The 18,594-nt window shown below is 35.1% G+C and overlaps 1 protein-coding gene across 12 annotated transcripts in view; it reads left to right on the top strand.

The window, feature by feature from the left end:
* The window catches only part of HECTD1 (HECT domain E3 ubiquitin protein ligase 1), a 63,272-nt gene that overhangs the window by 24,509 nt on the left and 20,169 nt on the right, over window positions 1-18,594 (top strand). For 5 of the 12 annotated variants that reach the window (XM_082283720.1, XM_082283717.1, XM_082283715.1 and 2 more), the window contains exons 10-26: window positions 324-498; window positions 1,881-2,019; window positions 2,311-2,481; window positions 3,544-3,766; window positions 3,855-3,899; window positions 6,361-6,636; window positions 6,740-6,816; window positions 8,225-8,359; window positions 8,586-8,732; window positions 9,099-9,193; window positions 9,590-9,695; window positions 10,621-10,755; window positions 10,841-10,980; window positions 11,487-11,810; window positions 12,227-12,393; window positions 12,569-12,745; window positions 15,487-16,323. In XM_082283720.1, coding sequence (XP_082139846.1) covers window positions 324-498; window positions 1,881-2,019; window positions 2,311-2,481; window positions 3,544-3,766; window positions 3,855-3,899; window positions 6,361-6,636; window positions 6,740-6,816; window positions 8,225-8,359; window positions 8,586-8,732; window positions 9,099-9,193; window positions 9,590-9,695; window positions 10,621-10,755; window positions 10,841-10,980; window positions 11,487-11,810; window positions 12,227-12,393; window positions 12,569-12,745; window positions 15,487-16,323 — 3,369 coding nt within the window. The remainder of the gene's footprint in view (window positions 1-323; window positions 499-1,880; window positions 2,020-2,310; window positions 2,482-3,543; window positions 3,767-3,854; window positions 3,900-6,360; window positions 6,637-6,739; window positions 6,817-8,224; window positions 8,360-8,585; window positions 8,733-9,098; window positions 9,194-9,589; window positions 9,696-10,620; window positions 10,756-10,840; window positions 10,981-11,486; window positions 11,811-12,226; window positions 12,394-12,568; window positions 12,746-15,486; window positions 16,324-18,594) is intronic. The other 7 variants (XM_082283721.1, XM_082283719.1, XM_082283724.1 and 4 more) reach the window with 5 other exon arrangements.

Genomic DNA, 18,594 nt, shown 5'->3' with positions numbered 1-18,594 from the left:
TCTTCAGCTGTGGAATCGGGCTAGAGTAGGATTTTGTTGTGGATTCAGAGCGTGTCAGCCTTGGTAGCTTCTCTGGTATCCTTTCTTTCTACATGGGAACTGCACTTTCACTGTTCTTGAGAATTCTAGTGCCACAGGTGATACTTGCTATTAAATACTTTATTCAGGAAGTCATGCATGTGTAAATTTTACATTTTTAGGAATGTATGTTCATGTTCAGGTGCTTGGATGTTAGTAAAGAAAACTTCAATGTCTTGAAAGGTTTTTTTGTTTGGTTTGTTGATTTTTGCAATTGAATGTATTTGGGAAAAAAAATTTTCCAGGGGATTGGATGTGTCCTGTCAACAAAGGGGATGAGAAGAAAAAGAAAGATGCAAACAAGGATGAGGAAGAATGTAATGAACCCAAAGGAGATCCGGAAATGGCACCCATATACTTGAAAAGACTATTGCCTGTGTTTGCACAAACATTTCAACAAACTATGTTGCCTTCAATAAGGTAATTATCATGATAGACAATTTATTAATACACACTTAAAAAAGCCAAAGTAAATCTAAAAGTTTAAATAATGCTAGTGACAACCATATTTCTGTTTGAATAGAAGTGGTTGTTTGGAAAGTGTTGCAAGAGTGATTTTTACTTATCATTTTAAGCAGCATTTTTTTCCTTTCGGGGGGAGCGGTGTGTTGGAAAAAACATGGTTAGTCATGGGAGACCAGAGCGTACCTCTTGAATGTAGCAGCATGATGAAAGAATGCTATGTTCATATAGTGTATTGTATACACTGTGCATACAGGATTTGGTTACAGCTGTTTGTAGCCACTGTAATGAAAGTTGTAATTTAGTAGAGGAAAACAAAAAAAATGATATCAAGATACATTCATTGGAAAATCATCAAGACTAGAAAAAGCTATTTTTGAAGGTTTTAGAAGACTTACTAACAGGTTATCAACCAGAGAAGATGCTCTTTGTAATTCTGTTGAATTGCAAAAATGTAGCCTTGATTTGTTACTTATAGAGGAATACCGTGCCTGGCATAATGGTTGTGATAAATTGCATCTGATCATAACCTCTTAGCCTTTTATACTGCAAATATGACATTTATTCCAATCTCTTATTTATGTTCCCAGTGTTTACAGGTACTTTGGGTGAAAATGCAAGATAAGAAAGGCCTGTAGTGGAGAGAGACTCCACATTAGCTGATGATAGAAAGCTTAAATTAGGTCATTTTACTTGAAGGAAATAAGAAACTATGTTAACAGTCTAATAACGATTAATTGTTGTTGCAGATTGTGCAAAGAAGTAGTTGGCTCTCTCCTTGAAAGTTATCTTTATGAATCAGAAAAATTATGTTTTTAGAAGTCAGTCAAAAAAATTCGTCTTTAACCCTACAGGAGTTTCCTCTCAAATTAATTATGGTTCTTAGTGTGGGAAGCTGCATGATCTCATAGTACTTTCAGGGTTAAAAATTATAGGGATCTCAAAACATGGGAAATACATGACTAAAATGAAAGGCTGGATACCTCTGAGGGTGACAAAGTGTGCAGAAGTGAATTGCCAGCACTAAAAGTGGGTATAGACAGGACATAGAATAGGTTTACCTGGGAAAGGGTTGAGGAGAGAAGTATATATTAGATGGACAGCGCCATCGAATCAAAAAATAACCAGAGGTGCTTTATTCTTAGAGATAATCCAGGGCTTACTAAAAATAACTAATTTTGGTACCAATAACAAGAACAGAAACAGATTAAATTTCTTGTGTTTTGAAAATATTCATAAATAGAGTACAAAAGGAGTTTTTTCTTGAACCTTTTTGTTGCTTTAATTATTGCTTGCTTTATCATTGTAAGAACCTTTTTTTTTTCTACAATCTTTTAAAGGAAAGCAAGTCTTGCGCTCATTAGAAAAATGATACATTTTTGTTCTGAGGCGCTGCTGAAAGAGGTTTGTGACTCTGATGCTGGCCACAACCTGCCCACAATACTGGTTGAGATAACAGCTACAGTGCTTGATCAAGAGGTAGGAAGAAAGAAAATGTTATCCTTTATGAAACCAGTACAAAAAAGGGAGTTATACTCAGTGATTCCATGTACTTTGTTAATAAGTAACCCTAAAACTTTTATAGTGTCCCTCTGTGACCACATGTGAAGTTCAGCATGTAAAGATATATTTAATATATATATTTAATTAACATATATATTTATTTAATTTATAATTGTAAATATAATTAATTAATTATATTTAATTAATATATATATTTAATTAACAAGATCTCCTTTGTTATTTTCTTTTCATCCCAATGTATTACAGGATGATGATGATGGCCATTTGTTAGCCTTGCAAATCATAAGGGATTTAGTGGATAAAGGTGGTGATCTTTTTCTAGACCAACTGGCTAGACTTGGTGTAATTAGTAAAGTGTCAACTTTGGCAGGACCATCGTCTGATGATGAAAATGAAGAGGAGTCTAAACCTGAGAAGGTAAGTGTATGGAATTTATTTATTTGCTTTATTTGTTACTGTAAAACCGACACTTCTAGTAAAATGTTCATTGTTACAAAAATGGACAGGGCAAGGTAGGATATTAAATTAATGCTTATTGTATGCCACGTGTTTCAATTGTTTTCTTCTCTACCTTCATTTTCTGTTAGCATATTATCTGCTGAGTTTTCCAATTCATACTTCTTGTGGTCAAGTTGTTTGGCACTTGATTTTGTTTAGTGTTTGGAAAGTGACTAGTAACAAAGTGAATCCTTCCTGAAGTATTCATGTCAGAAGTCTATCTTTTTTGATGTTCATGCATCAAATAATTCCAGATGTTTTAAATGTTGTTATGAAATATATTAAATATATAAAAAAGAAAATAATTTTCTGCTTAATGAAAGCCGTAAGTACATATTGAAGTTATTTATCAGTTTCCAAGTCTTACTGCCAGTCAGATGAACTGAATGGATAACAGACTTCTTCTGTTACCAATTCAATTAAATTTATAGTTAAATCTTAAGTGTATAGTTAAACTTAATTACTGTGGGGTTTGGGTTGTCTGGGTCTTTTTTGGGAGGGGCGCTGGTTTTGTTTTTTGGTGGCTAGATACTAAACATCGTCTGGACATGGTCCTAGATAACCAGTCAGATAACTGAGCAGGGTTTGGACTAGATGGCCTCCGGAGGTTTCTTCCAACCTCAGTCATTTTGTGATTCTTTTCTCACAATTCAAGTTTTGGACAGAGGTGAATGTTGCAGGCAGTAAGCTGTTGTTATTGTTGAGTAGATAAAGCTATATGTGAAAGGAAACTTCTAAGAAGTATATTATTCTATTAAAGAATACTTTCAGGATATGTCTTGCAGGAGTAGTATAGTTCCTACACTTTTGGTTTGAATAATTCTTCTCTCCTAAAGAGAGAGAAATCTCCTCCTTTTAAAAATGTCTGTGGTTTTTATGTGTTGGGGTTTTTTTGGTTGTCTGAGGATTTTTTCCTTTTTTTTTTCAATGGATTGGAGATTTTTGTGGTTCATGTTGTTGCTTAATACAATGTTATTGCAGGAGGATGAACCACAGGAGGATGCTAAAGAACTGCAGCAGGGTAAACCATACCACTGGAGAGACTGGTCAATCATTAGGGGAAGGGACTGCCTGTATATCTGGAGTGATGCTGCAGCCCTGGAGCTATCTAATGGCAGTAATGGATGGTTCAGATTTATCTTGGATGGAAAGCTGGCCACAATGTATTCCAGTGGAAGCCCTGAAGGAGGATCCGATAGTTCAGGTAGATTTTTTACAATTCAAGTCCAGGTTAAGTTTTGAGACTGTTACATTTGTTTATATAATTTGATTTGAGCTATTTTGTTTTGCAGGAATTGGCTTACTAAATAGTAAAGGATGTAAACAGGTGGAAGGTGGTCAGTTAATTGTGATGCATTTTATCAGATAGCATGTGGCCATAACTTGACTTTCTTGGTGAATTGTGTTAAGTAAACATCTTGCCAGTAAAAGTATATTAACTTTTTGTTTTGATTCTTCTCCATGCGTACTTAATTTTTTCACCCCAGTCATTAAAAGCACTTTGTAGTGGCCATCCCAGGAAAAGCAGGTTGAAATGGTGATTTATTGTTTGCTTCTAGCTAGCAGAATGAATTTGCATGTGTTTGAAGACAAAGTAATGGAAAGTTTCTCATCGAGATTGGGAAACAAATTACAGTGTCTTAATTGTTTGTTGGAGAGAGGATAAGGGAACAGACCTTATGCACTGGCAATGCACAGCCGGTTCTGATTTTCTGTACAGAATACACAACTGGTTCTGGATGCAGAAACGACCCTCCTTTTATTGTTCCATCTTTTTTTGCAGCAGTTCATGCATTTATGAACCTGCAGACATAAAGTGCTTTGCAATATTATTATGTTTTCAATTATATTTTCAATATTGGGTGAAATAACAGAACATATTATGATTCAGGATGGAAATGAAGTATTAATGACTTCATGCATCAAGTTTGGGGCAAGAAGACAAAATGCAATATAGTGTTTCTGATTATAATGCAGCTGGAAACCACTTAGAGATTTATTGATTTTTTGGTCAGAAAATGTATCTTTGCATTCTTTTTAATCAGGTTAATACCTTAAAAGGTAAACAAGTCCTATGTTAAGATACTTGTTTATCATATAATACAATTTTGAGAAGATCCATGAAGATAATTTTTTTAATTCTCATAGCCCCTGGATGCCAATTTTTTTTTTTTTTTTTAATTCCCAATGGTCTGGGCAAGGGGATGAGACTATTTCTGCACAAGATGAGTTGAATGGGGATAGCTCAGATGAATTTGGAGTGAAGGGAACTTAAAAGAGAAGTCAGATTGAGCATTTAGGATGTTATTTCAAATCAATCTTTTGAAAAAGATTGAACAAATTCCAAGTTTTTTAACAAGATGCCTAGTCTGGATATCATGGAGGGACAGGAGCTAAATGTAGGATTAAATGAGGCTTTTTGCAATATGTAGTCAAATAGACATTTACTAAGATTGCTGATGTTGCAGTGCCATTTGCCTGAACTTTAACCATGAGCTCTAAGCATGTGCTGCAGCCTTTTTTACTTAAGAAATTAATATTTGTTAACTAAAATACTACAGTACAGTATAGACTCAGAATAGTATCTTTAAGTCCTGAACTGTACTATATGTTCTGCTGTCCTAAATCATTACTGATTAATCTCATGGTAAACTTTTTAGTAACTTCACAACTGGCAAGAATATGAGGGTTGAGTAGTGAAATCTGTTAGTGTGTATTGCATGATGAAAGTTGGGGGGGGTGGGCAAGTATATATACTGTGAACAGTTTGGAAGGTCTGTACTCACCCCTCTCCATATTAACTCTATACTTGTTTTGTTTGAATTTTTAGAAAAAAAAATTCAATGCAAAAATTGAAATTTAATGGTAATTCTGAAGCTTTAATAAAGTCTCAAAATTCTGTCCAAGGGAACCTGAAATTATTTCCAACCGTGTATAAATAGAATACTTTCAGTGGAACATGCTATATAATAAATATATTAAAATGTAATTATGGAAATTTGAAATTAATGAACAGAATTTTCATTTGCATATCAAATCTCAAAATTATTTTTATAAGCCTTCTCGGTGTATGCTATGAAATTTAAGCAATAAAAAACATTGTGCCTCAAGTGCATATTTATTTTTGCATTAATTTGCAATTTTGTTTTGTAAAAAATAGGCAGATTTAAAAAGTCTAGAGCTTGTCATTGCAGCAGAAGGAAAACAGCAATTTTACAAATGTATAGACTACAAAAGTTGTATTTATCAAATCGGTATGCTGAAAGATGCTTCTTAACTTTGAAGCTGAGATATAATCTTTAATGAGGTGTTTCCATTTTTACGTTAAATGGAATTTTCAAAAAAATTATGTACTCAGCCTTTTAATGATTAAAATATAAATATATAATTTAATAAAAACTGTGGGGTTTTTTAAATAATTTTTTTAGTTTCCTGTTTCTGAAAACTCCCTTTTGAGAATAGTTCGTGGTGGGCATACTGAGATTTTTTTTTTTTTCCATTTTTTGAAGACTAAAAATTTATAATGCATTTCTTTGATCTTCCTATTATAATTGTAATGATGAATTAATACATCTGAATTTCGTCTTTCAGAAAGAGTTGCATTGTTGCATTGCAGCTTTGATGCGATTGTGGAATAGATCACTGTTGAAATACAGAAATACACTACACCAAAATTTAGGACACTTTAAATTTAATTTTGCATTGAATGTACTGAGTTGTTTTGCTCTTGAAAAAACTAAGATACATAATGATGAAAGCAGTTGTTGGAAAAAACCAAATGTGTTTCTTTTTAAATAGAAAGTAGGAGTGAGTTCCTTGAGAAGTTGCAGAGAGCTCGAAGCCAAGTAAAACCATCTACCACAAGCCAGCCAATTTTATCAACACCAGGGCCAACTAAACTTACTGTAGGAAACTGGTCACTGACCTGTTTAAAAGAAGGAGAAATTGCTATTCACAATTCTGATGGTCAGCAAGCTACAATACTGAAAGAAGATTTGCCAGGCTTTGTGTTTGAATCCAACAGAGGAACAAAACATTCGTTTACAGCTGAAACTTCCTTGGGTAAGTATGTAGGTATGTGTTAGATGCAGGTAGGAACAAGTGTATATGAGAGAATTTTATTTGTTGCTTTTCATACCTATGAAAAAATGTGACTTTTCTGAAATATATGCTGCAGGGTCAGAATTTGTGACTGGCTGGACAGGCAAAAGAGGAAGAAAACTGAAATCTAAACTGGAGAAGACAAAGCAAAAGGTTGGTGAGCATCTGTAAATTTTATATTTAGAATTTAATTGAGTTTGTCTTATTATTATGGAGGTATAGTTTCTTCTTAGAGGATTAAAATCTCTGATTTCAACTAGACACAATTTTATGTGAGGCTTGAAGGGGAAAACATCAATCAGAACGAAGTACTTCTTCAGGTGCTTTTATCCAACAGTCCTAGTAAACTCTGTGCTCCTTTAGAGGAAAACTTTTTTTTTAAAACATAGGAAAATCCAATCTTCCTGACTTGTATTTGTATGATTCTGGAGGTTTTGTGGCTTGGTTTTTTGTCTTTATGGTACAAGAAAAGAAGTTACAGTCGATACTACAGTTGTGTCAGAGGCATATAATACTTCTGTTCATCTAGGTACCAATTTCAGACTGGGTATCGTGACAGGGCGCTGGAAGTGAACAGTCTGCATTGTAAAGAGTTGTGGTAGTGAAGCAAAATGAGTAAACACCCTCATTTTAGATATCTTTAAAATTCTCCTTTCTCCTCAAAATGAGGGGGGAAAAGGAGGAACTAAGAAATCAAATATTAAGTTCTTTACAAAAAAACCCCACAAAATAACTACGTTCTGTGATCCACTTATACCAAGGACTCGGGCTAATCTTTAGTCTTGAACTGTCTTGCAGTTTCTAACAGTGCAGCCAATATATTCTGTACCTTATATCTGAAGCATTTAAGGACATATATCTTAGGAAATGTGACACTAAATTGAAAATTGAAATACCGTGTGTAAATGATAATAGGTGGGGTGATAAAAGAAAGGCAGTGCTCTCTTATACCTAAGATTGCACTGTGTAGTTCTGAAGCTTGTGTAATGTATTATTGTAGCACATATAATGATAGTGAAAAGGAAAGATTTTTGGGGAAATTTCTTACAAAAGAAAAATGTTGTTTAATAAGAGCTTATTTAATCTGTATCTTGTGTGAACCATACTCTGTAGAAAAAGTAATTCCTACTATAAGAGGTCATATAGGGACTTTGTGTGAATTGGTTTAAGGAATGTTGATAGGGCATCCAGAAACCATATTAAACCTGCTTAATTTTACATTTAAAAAGATTACCTGATCCATGATACAGTTCTAAAAGAAAGATTGACAGATTGAGAATCATACCTTTCCTCCTACCTTTTCTGCTGTAACTTTAATACTTGATGGTAAATTTCATTTCTGTCAGTAAGATTCTGTATATTTCCGTTTATTTCTCCTGTACCTTTTTGCTTTCACAGCCTTTGCTATTTCATTATGCACATGGGTTTTTATTCTTCCCTATTTGTCTGCCTGTCGTGGACTTACTTTAAAAAACTATGACCAAGGTTCCAGTATCTAGGAGTAAAATAACAGTCTCATTACAGTAAGGTCTGACTTCCGATTATCAAAATCCATTTGTAGGTACGCACTATGGCAAGAGATTTATATGATGATCATTTTAAAGCAGTTGAAAGTATGCCTCGAGGAGTAGTTGTAACACTGAGGAACATAGCAACACAGTTAGAGTCTGCATGGGAACTTCATGCAAACAGGCAGGTAAGTGTATCTCCTTTATTTTTAATGTGTGACATCAGTGGAAATCACATGATGTTCTGACTAGTCTGTCAAGATGTAAAGGAGAGTCGTAGTATGTCTGTCTGCAATGTGGGGAGTTCTAATGCATGTATTACCTAGTTAGGTACTTTCCTAGGACATTATTTTTCAACTGAAGCAAGTGGACAGACATACCTTGTTTCATGATAATGATCTTTTTGTCTTTCAGTGCATTGAGGGAGAAAATACTTGGAGAGATTTAATGAAGACTGCTCTGGAAAACTTAATTGTGCTGTTGAAGGATGAGAATACTATTTCTCCGTATGAAATGTGCAGTAGTGGCTTAGTTCAATCGCTGCTGACAGTTTTAAACAATGTGAGTTCATAGACATAAGTGTTTAGAGAAAAACTTTTTTAAAAAAGATGAAATGAAGGCATGTGCTGTAATTTGAAAGATCCGTTATAAATGTGTCTTTTTCCTGTCTTGGTGAAAATTGGGCAGACTTGCTCCAGTTACTGGTCTACATATTGAAGAAGATAAGCTGTCACAATAGATGACTTTAGTTTGAATGAGCCTTGAAAAATCTTTAAGTCAACTCTGGTCAGGTCTAATGGCTGATGATCAGCTTTTCACATACAGACTTTAAATAGGGAATTCAGTGAGACTACATATATGTTTTTGCCTGTATAAAAATGAAATTAATTACTTTGTATTAAATGTAGCTTTTTTTTTTCCTCTTAGAATGTTGATTTAGATGTGAAACAAGACTGTAGTCAACTGGTAGAGAGGATAAACGTTTTCAAAACAGCATTCAGTGAAAATGAGGATGATGAAAGGTAAAAATAATACCAAACCAAGAAAATCCCCTTTGAAATTGTGAAGAAGTATGGTATGTTTAAAATAATTAAAGACGAAGTACCTGTTCTTTCTATTTCAATGGAATAAAAAATTGATCTTACAAGACAGCATCCAATATCAAAGTAGCAGTTGAAAATTTTTATCTCTAAGAGTCAATCTATAGAACATCTATTGACAATATAAAGATGACTTGTTCATCCCTGTGAAGATTGGTATCTTTCTTACTGTGCTGTAACCATGTGATTTGAAGAGATACCGTTGGTAGAAATAGCATGCTGAGATAGTTGTCTCAGCTGGATCCTGTTTTCTGAGATACTGTAGAATTTTTTCTTTGTTTTGTTTTGTGGTAACATAGTAACTGTTCTCTTTCACAGTCGTCCAGCAGTTGCATTAATTCGGAAATTGATAGCAGTATTAGAATCTATTGAACGTCTACCTCTCCACTTGTATGATACACCAGGATCTACGTATAATCTTCAGGTAAATGCACAGTGATAACAACATATCACACTGAGTGGTGCACAACTGAAGGTTATATGTTACACACCTTGTCTGTGAGAATCATATTCTTGTAGAAGTGGATAGAATTAGGTAAAGAACAACCAAATTTTTGCATCTATTTCTTCTAACACGTAAATGCATGGGTGTTCCTCTACTGTCACTTTACACTGTGAGGTAAAAGTAAATTTTGATTGAAGCGATAGTGTGTTTGTTCTTTCGTCTTCAGGTATTGTTGCCTTTATATAGGAACATGCCCTCTACAATTACAAGACAGTTATTAGTAAGAACAGGGGAATGGGCTTTAAATATTTTAAGTGTCCCATCTAGGGCTCTATGTTCATTTGGTAATACAAGATTCCTCCAGGGTCAGCAGCTTCTTAGGCAGGAATCTTGGCAGTTTGGCTAAGAATATTAATTGTTTTTTCCCAGTTTGTGTGGAGTCTTAATTTTTTTCTATTTGAAAGCACACTTCAGGATTTTGCAACATGGTAGAAAAGTATAAATATTTATGTTTTCATGTAAAATGTCTAGGAAATAGTTGCAAAAAGTTGCAAAACCACTGTTGCTGTTCAGTATTTTTGAAAATAATTTTCAGTTTCAATATTATTGTATTTGCTAGTCAACAAATAAAAGCTATGAAGACATAGGAAAAGTGAGAAGCTGTTAGCTGAATGTGTAATTGACTCACACATTGGCTGTCGTAGTAAGGGATTGTTTGATTAATTGAAAAAAAGGTAGTACTAGGAAATTACTTTTTAAAGCATTTCATTAGAATATAGTGCTTAAGTTGTGCAACAAAGATACTTGATAGGCCACTGAAACCTTTGTAGTGATATACACTGTTTTCTTAAAATTCCAAAACCTAAACAGGAGAGCCCATATTAATGTTTAGCTGTTCTTTCAGATATTGACAAGGCGCTTGAGGTTTCGTTTGGAACGTGCCTCAGGGGAAACATCTTTAATAGATCGAACTGGTAGAATGCTAAAGATGGAGCCATTGGCAACTGTTGAATCTCTAGAACAGTACCTCCTGAAAATGGTGAGCTACATACCACACACAGAGTTCACAAGGAATGGTTATATTCTGCTTCTTTAATATTTGATTTCTTTTCTTTCATATGTAGGTAGCAAAGCAATGGTACGACTTTGACAGGGCTTCATTTGTTTTTGTACGTAAACTACGAGAAGGCCAAACATTTGTGTTCAGGCATCAACATGATTTTGATGAAAATGGAATTATTTACTGGATTGGAACAAATGCAAAGTGAGTTTTCCAAAGCTAGATAATTTAAAGTCAGACACAATAAACCATAATCCATGAGGCAGGATGGGGACAAAGAATTCATAATGAAATGAAATCTGTTTTTTTCTTGGAAGTGGGAGGTATCTTTTAATCACAGAATTACATTTCTTCTGGATCTGCTTAAATAACAGAAAAATATTAGTCACTTGTGTTGAGAATTTGTTTGTATGCTTCCCTAAGAAGGTGAAGTAGTGGGTAAATTTGGGTCTTTGTTTTTGCTTGCCATGGTTCTGTGTGATTTTGTTGGTTTGGGTTTGTTTTTTTTCCCTTTGCTACAGTGTTTTAAAAAACCCAAACAAACAAAGTGATGTTTGGAACATATCTAAAGTTATCTAATTACTTAAAATTATATTGATGATTTTGGTTTGTGATAAACTTTATACACAATTTACAGTAAATGTCAAATGTTGCTGAAACCAGTTTTTTTAAGTAATAATTGAACAGTACATTTCTCTTTTTTGATACAGAACTGCATATGAGTGGGTAAATCCAGCAGCCTATGGATTAGTAGTGGTTACATCCTCAGAAGGAAGAAATCTGCCTTACGGTCGTTTGGAAGACATCCTGAGCCGTGACAGTTCAGCTCTCAATTGTCACACTAATGATGATAAGAATGCTTGGTTTGCCATAGATCTTGGCCTTTGGGTTATACCATCAGCATACACATTACGTCATGCTCGAGGTTATGGACGATCTGCTCTCAGAAATTGGGTTTTCCAGGTATCTAAGGATGGACAGAACTGGACTACTTTGTATACTCATGTTGATGACTGTAGTCTCAATGAACCAGGGTATGTCAGTGTATTTTATCACTTTTCATAAAACTGAGCGCAGTTAAAAACATACTTGACTGTGGGCTGATTTAATTTGTACTGTGGTTGTAATAATGTATCTATCTAAAGAAGGGGTAGGTGACAAATTATCAAGGATGGGCTGGAGAACAAGTGATTCATAGGTTCTCAGTGTGTTTCACATAATGGCATTTATGCTTTTCTATCACTATGAATTTTGCATTTTATTTTTTGACAAAATTGTAACACCAACACTCATCCAAAGTTTGACCCTGGTGTTATTAGGTTTATGTATCTTGTAATATGCATACATGATCAGCACTGTGGGTTTTTTTGCTTTGGTACTAAGGTTTTTTGGTTTTGCCTTTTCTTTTTTCCCTGCTACCTGCCAACACCCCTTTCTAATAAACTTAAAGGTCTACAGCAACATGGCCTTTAGATCCTCCAAAAGATGAGAAACAAGGTTGGAGACATGTTAGAATAAAACAGATGGGAAAGAATGCCAGTGGGCAAACACACTACCTCTCCCTGTCTGGATTTGAACTTTATGGCACTGTGAATGGAGTATGTGAAGATCAGCTGGGTAAGAAAAATAATGTGTATATCCTATTTGCTCCTTTAAAATGCTAATGAGCATACAACATAAAAATCAGTGTAAAAAAGGAGGTTAACTTGTGCAGTTGAACTTGCTTAGAAATAAGCTCAAAATTATTGCCCATTCAATACTTTCAAGTCTTTTCAACTTACATTTCTTGTAGGAAAAGCTGCTAAAGAAGCTGAAGCAAATCTGAGAAGGCAGCGACGTCTAGTCCGTTCTCAGGTGTTAAAATACATGGTTCCAGGAGCTCGTGTAATCAGAGGAATTGATTGGAAATGGAGAGATCAGGATGGAAGCCCGCAGGGTGAAGGCACTGTTACAGGAGAACTGCATAATGGTGAGCATGAGTTGCCTGAATTTATAAATGTCTGTTGCATTAGATCATGCAGAATGAGTAGTGTTAAAGTATTTCTTTTGTAATGTCTTGATAAAGTTGATAAAAGTTTTAAATACTTTGGAGGGAAGAAGCTTAAAATACTACAGTTGTTGGGGTCCATCTGTGAAATTCCATTTGAACGCATGAAAAAAATGCTTGCTGTAAATGAAACTTTTATACAGCTTTGGTTAATTAAAACACTAAACTGTTATTAAAATACAAAATTTATTTAGACATCTGTTACAAAGTATATGAAGGTGAGTGATGCAAGCTGATAAATTAAGCTTTGGGCCTGCAAAATCTATGATTAACTTCTTCATTTCTTCTAGCTGAGCATTTGCAATATTTTTCTTGACTTTTGTTATATCCTATACCTTTCCTACCTTGCAAGCTTCTTTGGGATCAAGTTTTTTTTTTTTTTAGTTAAAGCATGAAAATTTATTAACTTAAGGAGCAAAATAAACCCTGCAACACCCACGGAAGTCAGTGCTCAGTAAAAGTTAGGTTATTGAAGAGGCTCCAGGGGAGGTGATGATCTTGTCAGCTGAACATGCTTTCTACCTTTTCCCTTCTCTTCCCCCTATTTTGAGGTGTATAAGACTTGCCTTGTTTCTGAAGCACCTTCAGCCACTCTTAGGTTCATTCTTTGTCAGACTTGAAAGTTTCTTGTAGTTTATTGAGGTGTCAGCTTTCAAACATGGAGAAGTCCAAAACATAGTCTCTTAAAATGATTCGAAACTGAACTTTATTTAAGCTGTTCAGTATAGCTTGTAGGGAAGTCTTCAATCATCCATGTATTTTTATCAAATGCAACAATATCCATAGCTACATTATAATTGTGAAGATCTGAGGTGTTATTGGTGAGTAGTATTCTACCAAATCAGTGGTTTTGTTCCTATGTTCCAGTAAAACTTTCCCACTTAAACATAGGTGAAATTGAGGTTCATTTATCAAATGGTGATGCAAACCATTTCATTCGTGTCCCAGCTTTCTTTCATATAGAATCTTGAAAATAGTATCTCATTTACTTTTTTGGTTTTTGTTCACAATTTTAGACAAATTTTATGTTGTTTTAGGTCTGTAATGATGGAGCAGTACAACTCTGAGTACATAATACGTACTTAAAATTTGTTCAGATTTAAAACTGCTTGTAATTAATACTTTAGGGAAAGGAACTATACAAAACAAAAGCAGTTGTTTAGTTATGCTTTGAAAAAAAATACCAGGTTCAGATATTCATAAAGGGGAAAAAATATACTGTCGAACTACAGTATGGAGCAGTTTTTTGTATTTGATAAAAAAGGCAAATAAATTGTAGAAGAAAAAAATTCAGATTTGCTTCACAATTTTATCCTTCAAAGGTTTAGTGACATGAAGCTACTCAGCTATAGCTCATGATGAAGGAACTAAATCATACAAGAATAACATGATCTAAACCTGCTCATTTGGGGATGAGATGTCTGCTTATCATATCTTAAAACTTTATCCATTTTTAACTACTTTTTCTCCAGAGTGTTATTTCTAAATAGCAAATTGCCTGTGATCATCTGTTTCAGTCTAGGAGTATTGACTTTTGGATATTTGAAAGCTGAAGGTGCACCTGACAGTAATAAACGATTATTTTACTTGATGTTAGCTCTCTTCTGTTTTAATAAAGAGAAGTATGTGTGTATCTGGACCTGATACTTGTTTTGACTTTGTCTGAGATTGCAGAAGTAGACTAAACTTTAGGGATTTCATTCTTGAAGGAAATGTGTATCAATTAAAATAGTTACATCAACATTTGTTGCAGTTAAGTGAGAAATATTAGAAGGGATTTTTTAGGTGACTCTTAGATCATGGTACATATTTAGACGAGTAAAAATAAATTTTGCCCCCATTTCTGCCCTAGTTAGCTAAATTTTGCATGTTACCCTCATTATTGCAGATTTATTATATTTAACTATTTAGAAATTCTGCTACTCAAAATAATAATTTAATAAAGGAACTGAAGAGTAGCATTGCTTTGGAGTTTTGTTCTGGTCCCAGGCTAGTTTTTTTTCTATGAAACACATTCTCTTTGCAACCCTGAAATTTTACTTGAAGTAGCCCTTACCTGACTGCCATAAGACTTTTTTTATGAATAAGGAATGTTTGAGTCAGGATAACTTGCTGAACTAAAAATCTGTGTATCAATAAATTAATTCTTTCACTTTAAGAATAAGAAATCTCAAACTCAGTAGTTTCTTAACATGTCTTCTGTTGGGTAAATATGCTTATCCACAAGCATCCAACAAAGAAAAATGTTACTGAATGTCCTTGTAATAATTACAGCTTCTTGGTAGATACTAACAAAGTTACAATACATTTTAATATACATTTCTGTTATTAGAGAATCCAATTTTGATAAATGCTAATAAAATTTGGAGAGATCCTAGTAGGTCAGGTTCCTTCCTGAAGAAAACTTTATTTTCAGCTGGATTCTGTGACCCTGCAGATTAAGGTGGCAAGAATGAGCAGCCTCTAAATTGACAACATTGCAAAATACTAAATTGTTTATATTTAAATACTTACTTTTTAATTGGCAGTAAGGGTCACTTAGTGATTTCATTGATTCAGACATAGAGCCCTAATGAGAAGCTGATCCCACATTGTGGAGCTACTGTCTGACACGCCTCCTGTCTGCTTTCTGCTGGATCTCACAAACTCCTGTCCCTTTCCAGGCTGGATTGATGTCACCTGGGATGCTGGTGGCTCTAACTCTTACCGTATGGGCGCAGAAGGAAAGTTTGACCTCAAGCTTGCGCCAGGGTACGACCCTGACTCAGCGGCATCACCCAAACCTGTTTCATCCACTGTTTCAGGCACAACGCAGTCATGGAGCAGCTTGGTGAAAAACAACTGTCCAGACAAGACGACTGCTGCTGCAGGCTCCTCAAGTAGAAAAGGAAGCAGCAGTTCTGTGTGTAGCGTGGCAAGTAGCAGCGACATCAGCTTGGGCTCGACCAAAATGGAGCGGAGATCAGAAAGCGTATTGGAGCAAAATATAGTTTCAGGCACTGACGTCCATGAACCAATTGTTGTTCTGTCTTCCGCTGATAGTGTGCCTCAGGCTGATATAGGGTCATCTTCCAGCGCGAGCACCAGCACCTTAACAGCGGACATGGGAAACGAAAATGCGGAGAGGAAGTTAGGTCCTGATAACTCAATACGTACTCCTGGGGAGTCCAGTGCTATATCCATGGGAATTGTTAGCGTAAGCTCTCCTGACGTGAGTTCAGTCTCTGAACTGACTAATAAAGAAGCAGCTTCCCAACGACCTCTAAGCTCTTCGGCAAGTAACAGACTCTCAGTCAGTTCTTTGTTGGCTGCTGGGGCACCCATGAGCTCCAGTGCAAGTGTTCCGAACTTATCATCTCGAGAAACTTCTAGCCTGGAGTCCTTTGTACGAAGAGTGGCAAACATAGCACGTACCAATGCCACAAACAACATGAATTTAAGCCGGAGTAGCAGTGATAACAATACTAATACTTTGGGAAGAAATGTTGTGAGTACTGCAAGTAAGTAAGCAATTTTTATTTTTAGTTGAAGATTTTGTTTCTTTGGCTTTTGTTACACTTAAGTTTGGATTGTGTTGGCCTAACAGAGAAATGTACTTAGAGCAGCCTTGACCTTTTGTATACCTGTAGAACTCTTGAAGGACTCAGAGTTCCTGTCAGCTGAAAAGTGTTACATTGCCCTGTGATGTCAGATTACACTGTGGTACCCATCAAATAGAAAGAAATTTGAAATTGATGTCCATTACAGGTTTAAGGAGAGGGTATGGTTTAGACCAAGAAGTTGGAAGTCTAGCAACAGTAGCTAATGTCAGGTACTTAGGCTTTCTGCTCTGTGTAAATTTTGCATATTCACATTATACATGCCAATTTCTGTTATATTTCCATTTTCCTCAGGAAGGGCAGTTTATGCAAATTGTGAAGTGTCTGAGTATAGGAGCTAAGAACACAGTACAAAGGAAAAAGAACTACAGTATAATGAAATGTTAACAGATTCCTGATTCTGTCAAGCTACATAATATAATGTACTCTAATACTGTGTGTTTTCTAGAGATAGTATGGTCATTAAGACTTAGATTCAGTGAACTGTTCAGGCACATTAAATGTAAGGAAGTTTGTAGTTAACAGTGTTTTAAACGACATTTACGTGCTTAAACATTTGCATGTTCTCAGATTTTATGTAGGATCAAGGTATTAGCAAGGTAAGTTGCAAACCTGCTTGTTGCGAGTTCACTCTTTTTTGAGCGTGCTCCCATCAAAGTTGTTACTTGTCAGGTATTTTGTTCTCTGATGGTGATAGTGTTTTAACCAGAGAACTGCATTTCATGAGGTAGGCAAGTTAGAAAAAGTGAAATTACCCAAGCTAGAAAAAACATAAATTTCTTGTTAAGCTTTCATGCTTGTCGTGGTTGTTAGTGAAGCTGGTGAAGGGTTGGAGTGGCTGAGGGTTTTTTAGCCTGGAGAAAAGGAGGTTCAGGCATTATTGCTCTCTACAACTGCCTGAAAGAAAGTTGTAATGAGGTGGGGGGCAGCCTCTCTTCTCAGGTAAGAAGTGACAGGGGAGGTTTAGATTAGATACTAGGAAAAATTTCTTCACTGAAATCATGGTCAGGTGCTGGAATGGGTGGCCCAAAGCAGTGATGGAATCACCGTCCCTAAAAGTGATCAGAAGTTGTCTAGATGTGGCACCTGGGAATATGGTTTAGCAGTGAACATGGCAGTGCTGGGCTAAGAGTTGGATTTAGTCTTAGAGGTCTCTTCCAACCTTAACAATTCTATGATTCTATGCTTCCTTATTTAGAAATGTGGTGTTTGCTTTTAGCATTTTTAAATGTTTTTAAATACTGAATGTTCTCTTTTTTTGTTGGGGGGATTTTTTTTTTTTAATGTTGTAGATTTTTTTTTTTTTTTTTTACATTCATGTTGTGATACTAGGGGTGGGGCAGAAAGTCTTTCACAACCTGCAATAAAAATGTAAATAAGATACTCAAAGAAAGCTTGCCAGTAAATGATCCCCTTTTAGACAGATAGTGGCTCTGCTTCTGAAGTACTTTTGTATTGAGGGGAGAGAAAAGAGACCACCTTTGAAAAACATGGTAAAATATTTCAACAGCATATATAAGATATCATGGATGTTTGATACCATACAGTGCAAAAGTTAGAAATAAGAACGGGGCAACTTAAAAATTTAATTCTGTGATAAAAATAGCCATACATTCTATTATCTTTCATGTAGGAATTATTTTGGTTTATACTTTTTATACGAATAGAAACTGTAAATGTTAACTCATGTTGCTAAAAGAGATAAGAGACTAAATTTGAGCAATCTCACCAGAGTTCAATTAGAGCATTGTAAAAAGCTTGGTTTTTTTTTTTTTTTAATTTATTTATTTTTTGGGGTTTTTAGCCTGTTCAGGTTAAAAAACCCCAACCAACTAAACTAAATACCAACCAAACCAAACAAAAAACCCCCACAATCAAACAAACCATGCACAACAACCCAACACCCCAAAAGTCAAGACTGAAATCATTGTTAGTGATACAAGTCTTTTTGGACTTGCTGTACTGGTTGCATTGAAAACATCAGTATTTGCCAGAAGCTAAGTGGTGTCTAGGGTAGCCGGTTTCAATTTGCTCTTGAATTCAGAGCAAACGGAATGCTGATGCTTAATGTCTTTTTCTGTTTATTGTAACAGCAGAGAGTTTGCTTTTATTAATTAGCAGAGGGTAAAAGATGTGAATACTGAACAATGTATTTTCAAGCTCTTGAACAAC

Source organism: Coloeus monedula (assembly GCF_965178545.1).
Source record: "Coloeus monedula genome assembly, chromosome: 6".
NCBI classification, from domain to species: domain Eukaryota; kingdom Metazoa; phylum Chordata; class Aves; order Passeriformes; family Corvidae; genus Coloeus; species Coloeus monedula.
The sequence above is the reverse complement of the archived record's forward strand: the minus strand, read 5'-3'. Positions and strand labels throughout refer to the sequence as shown.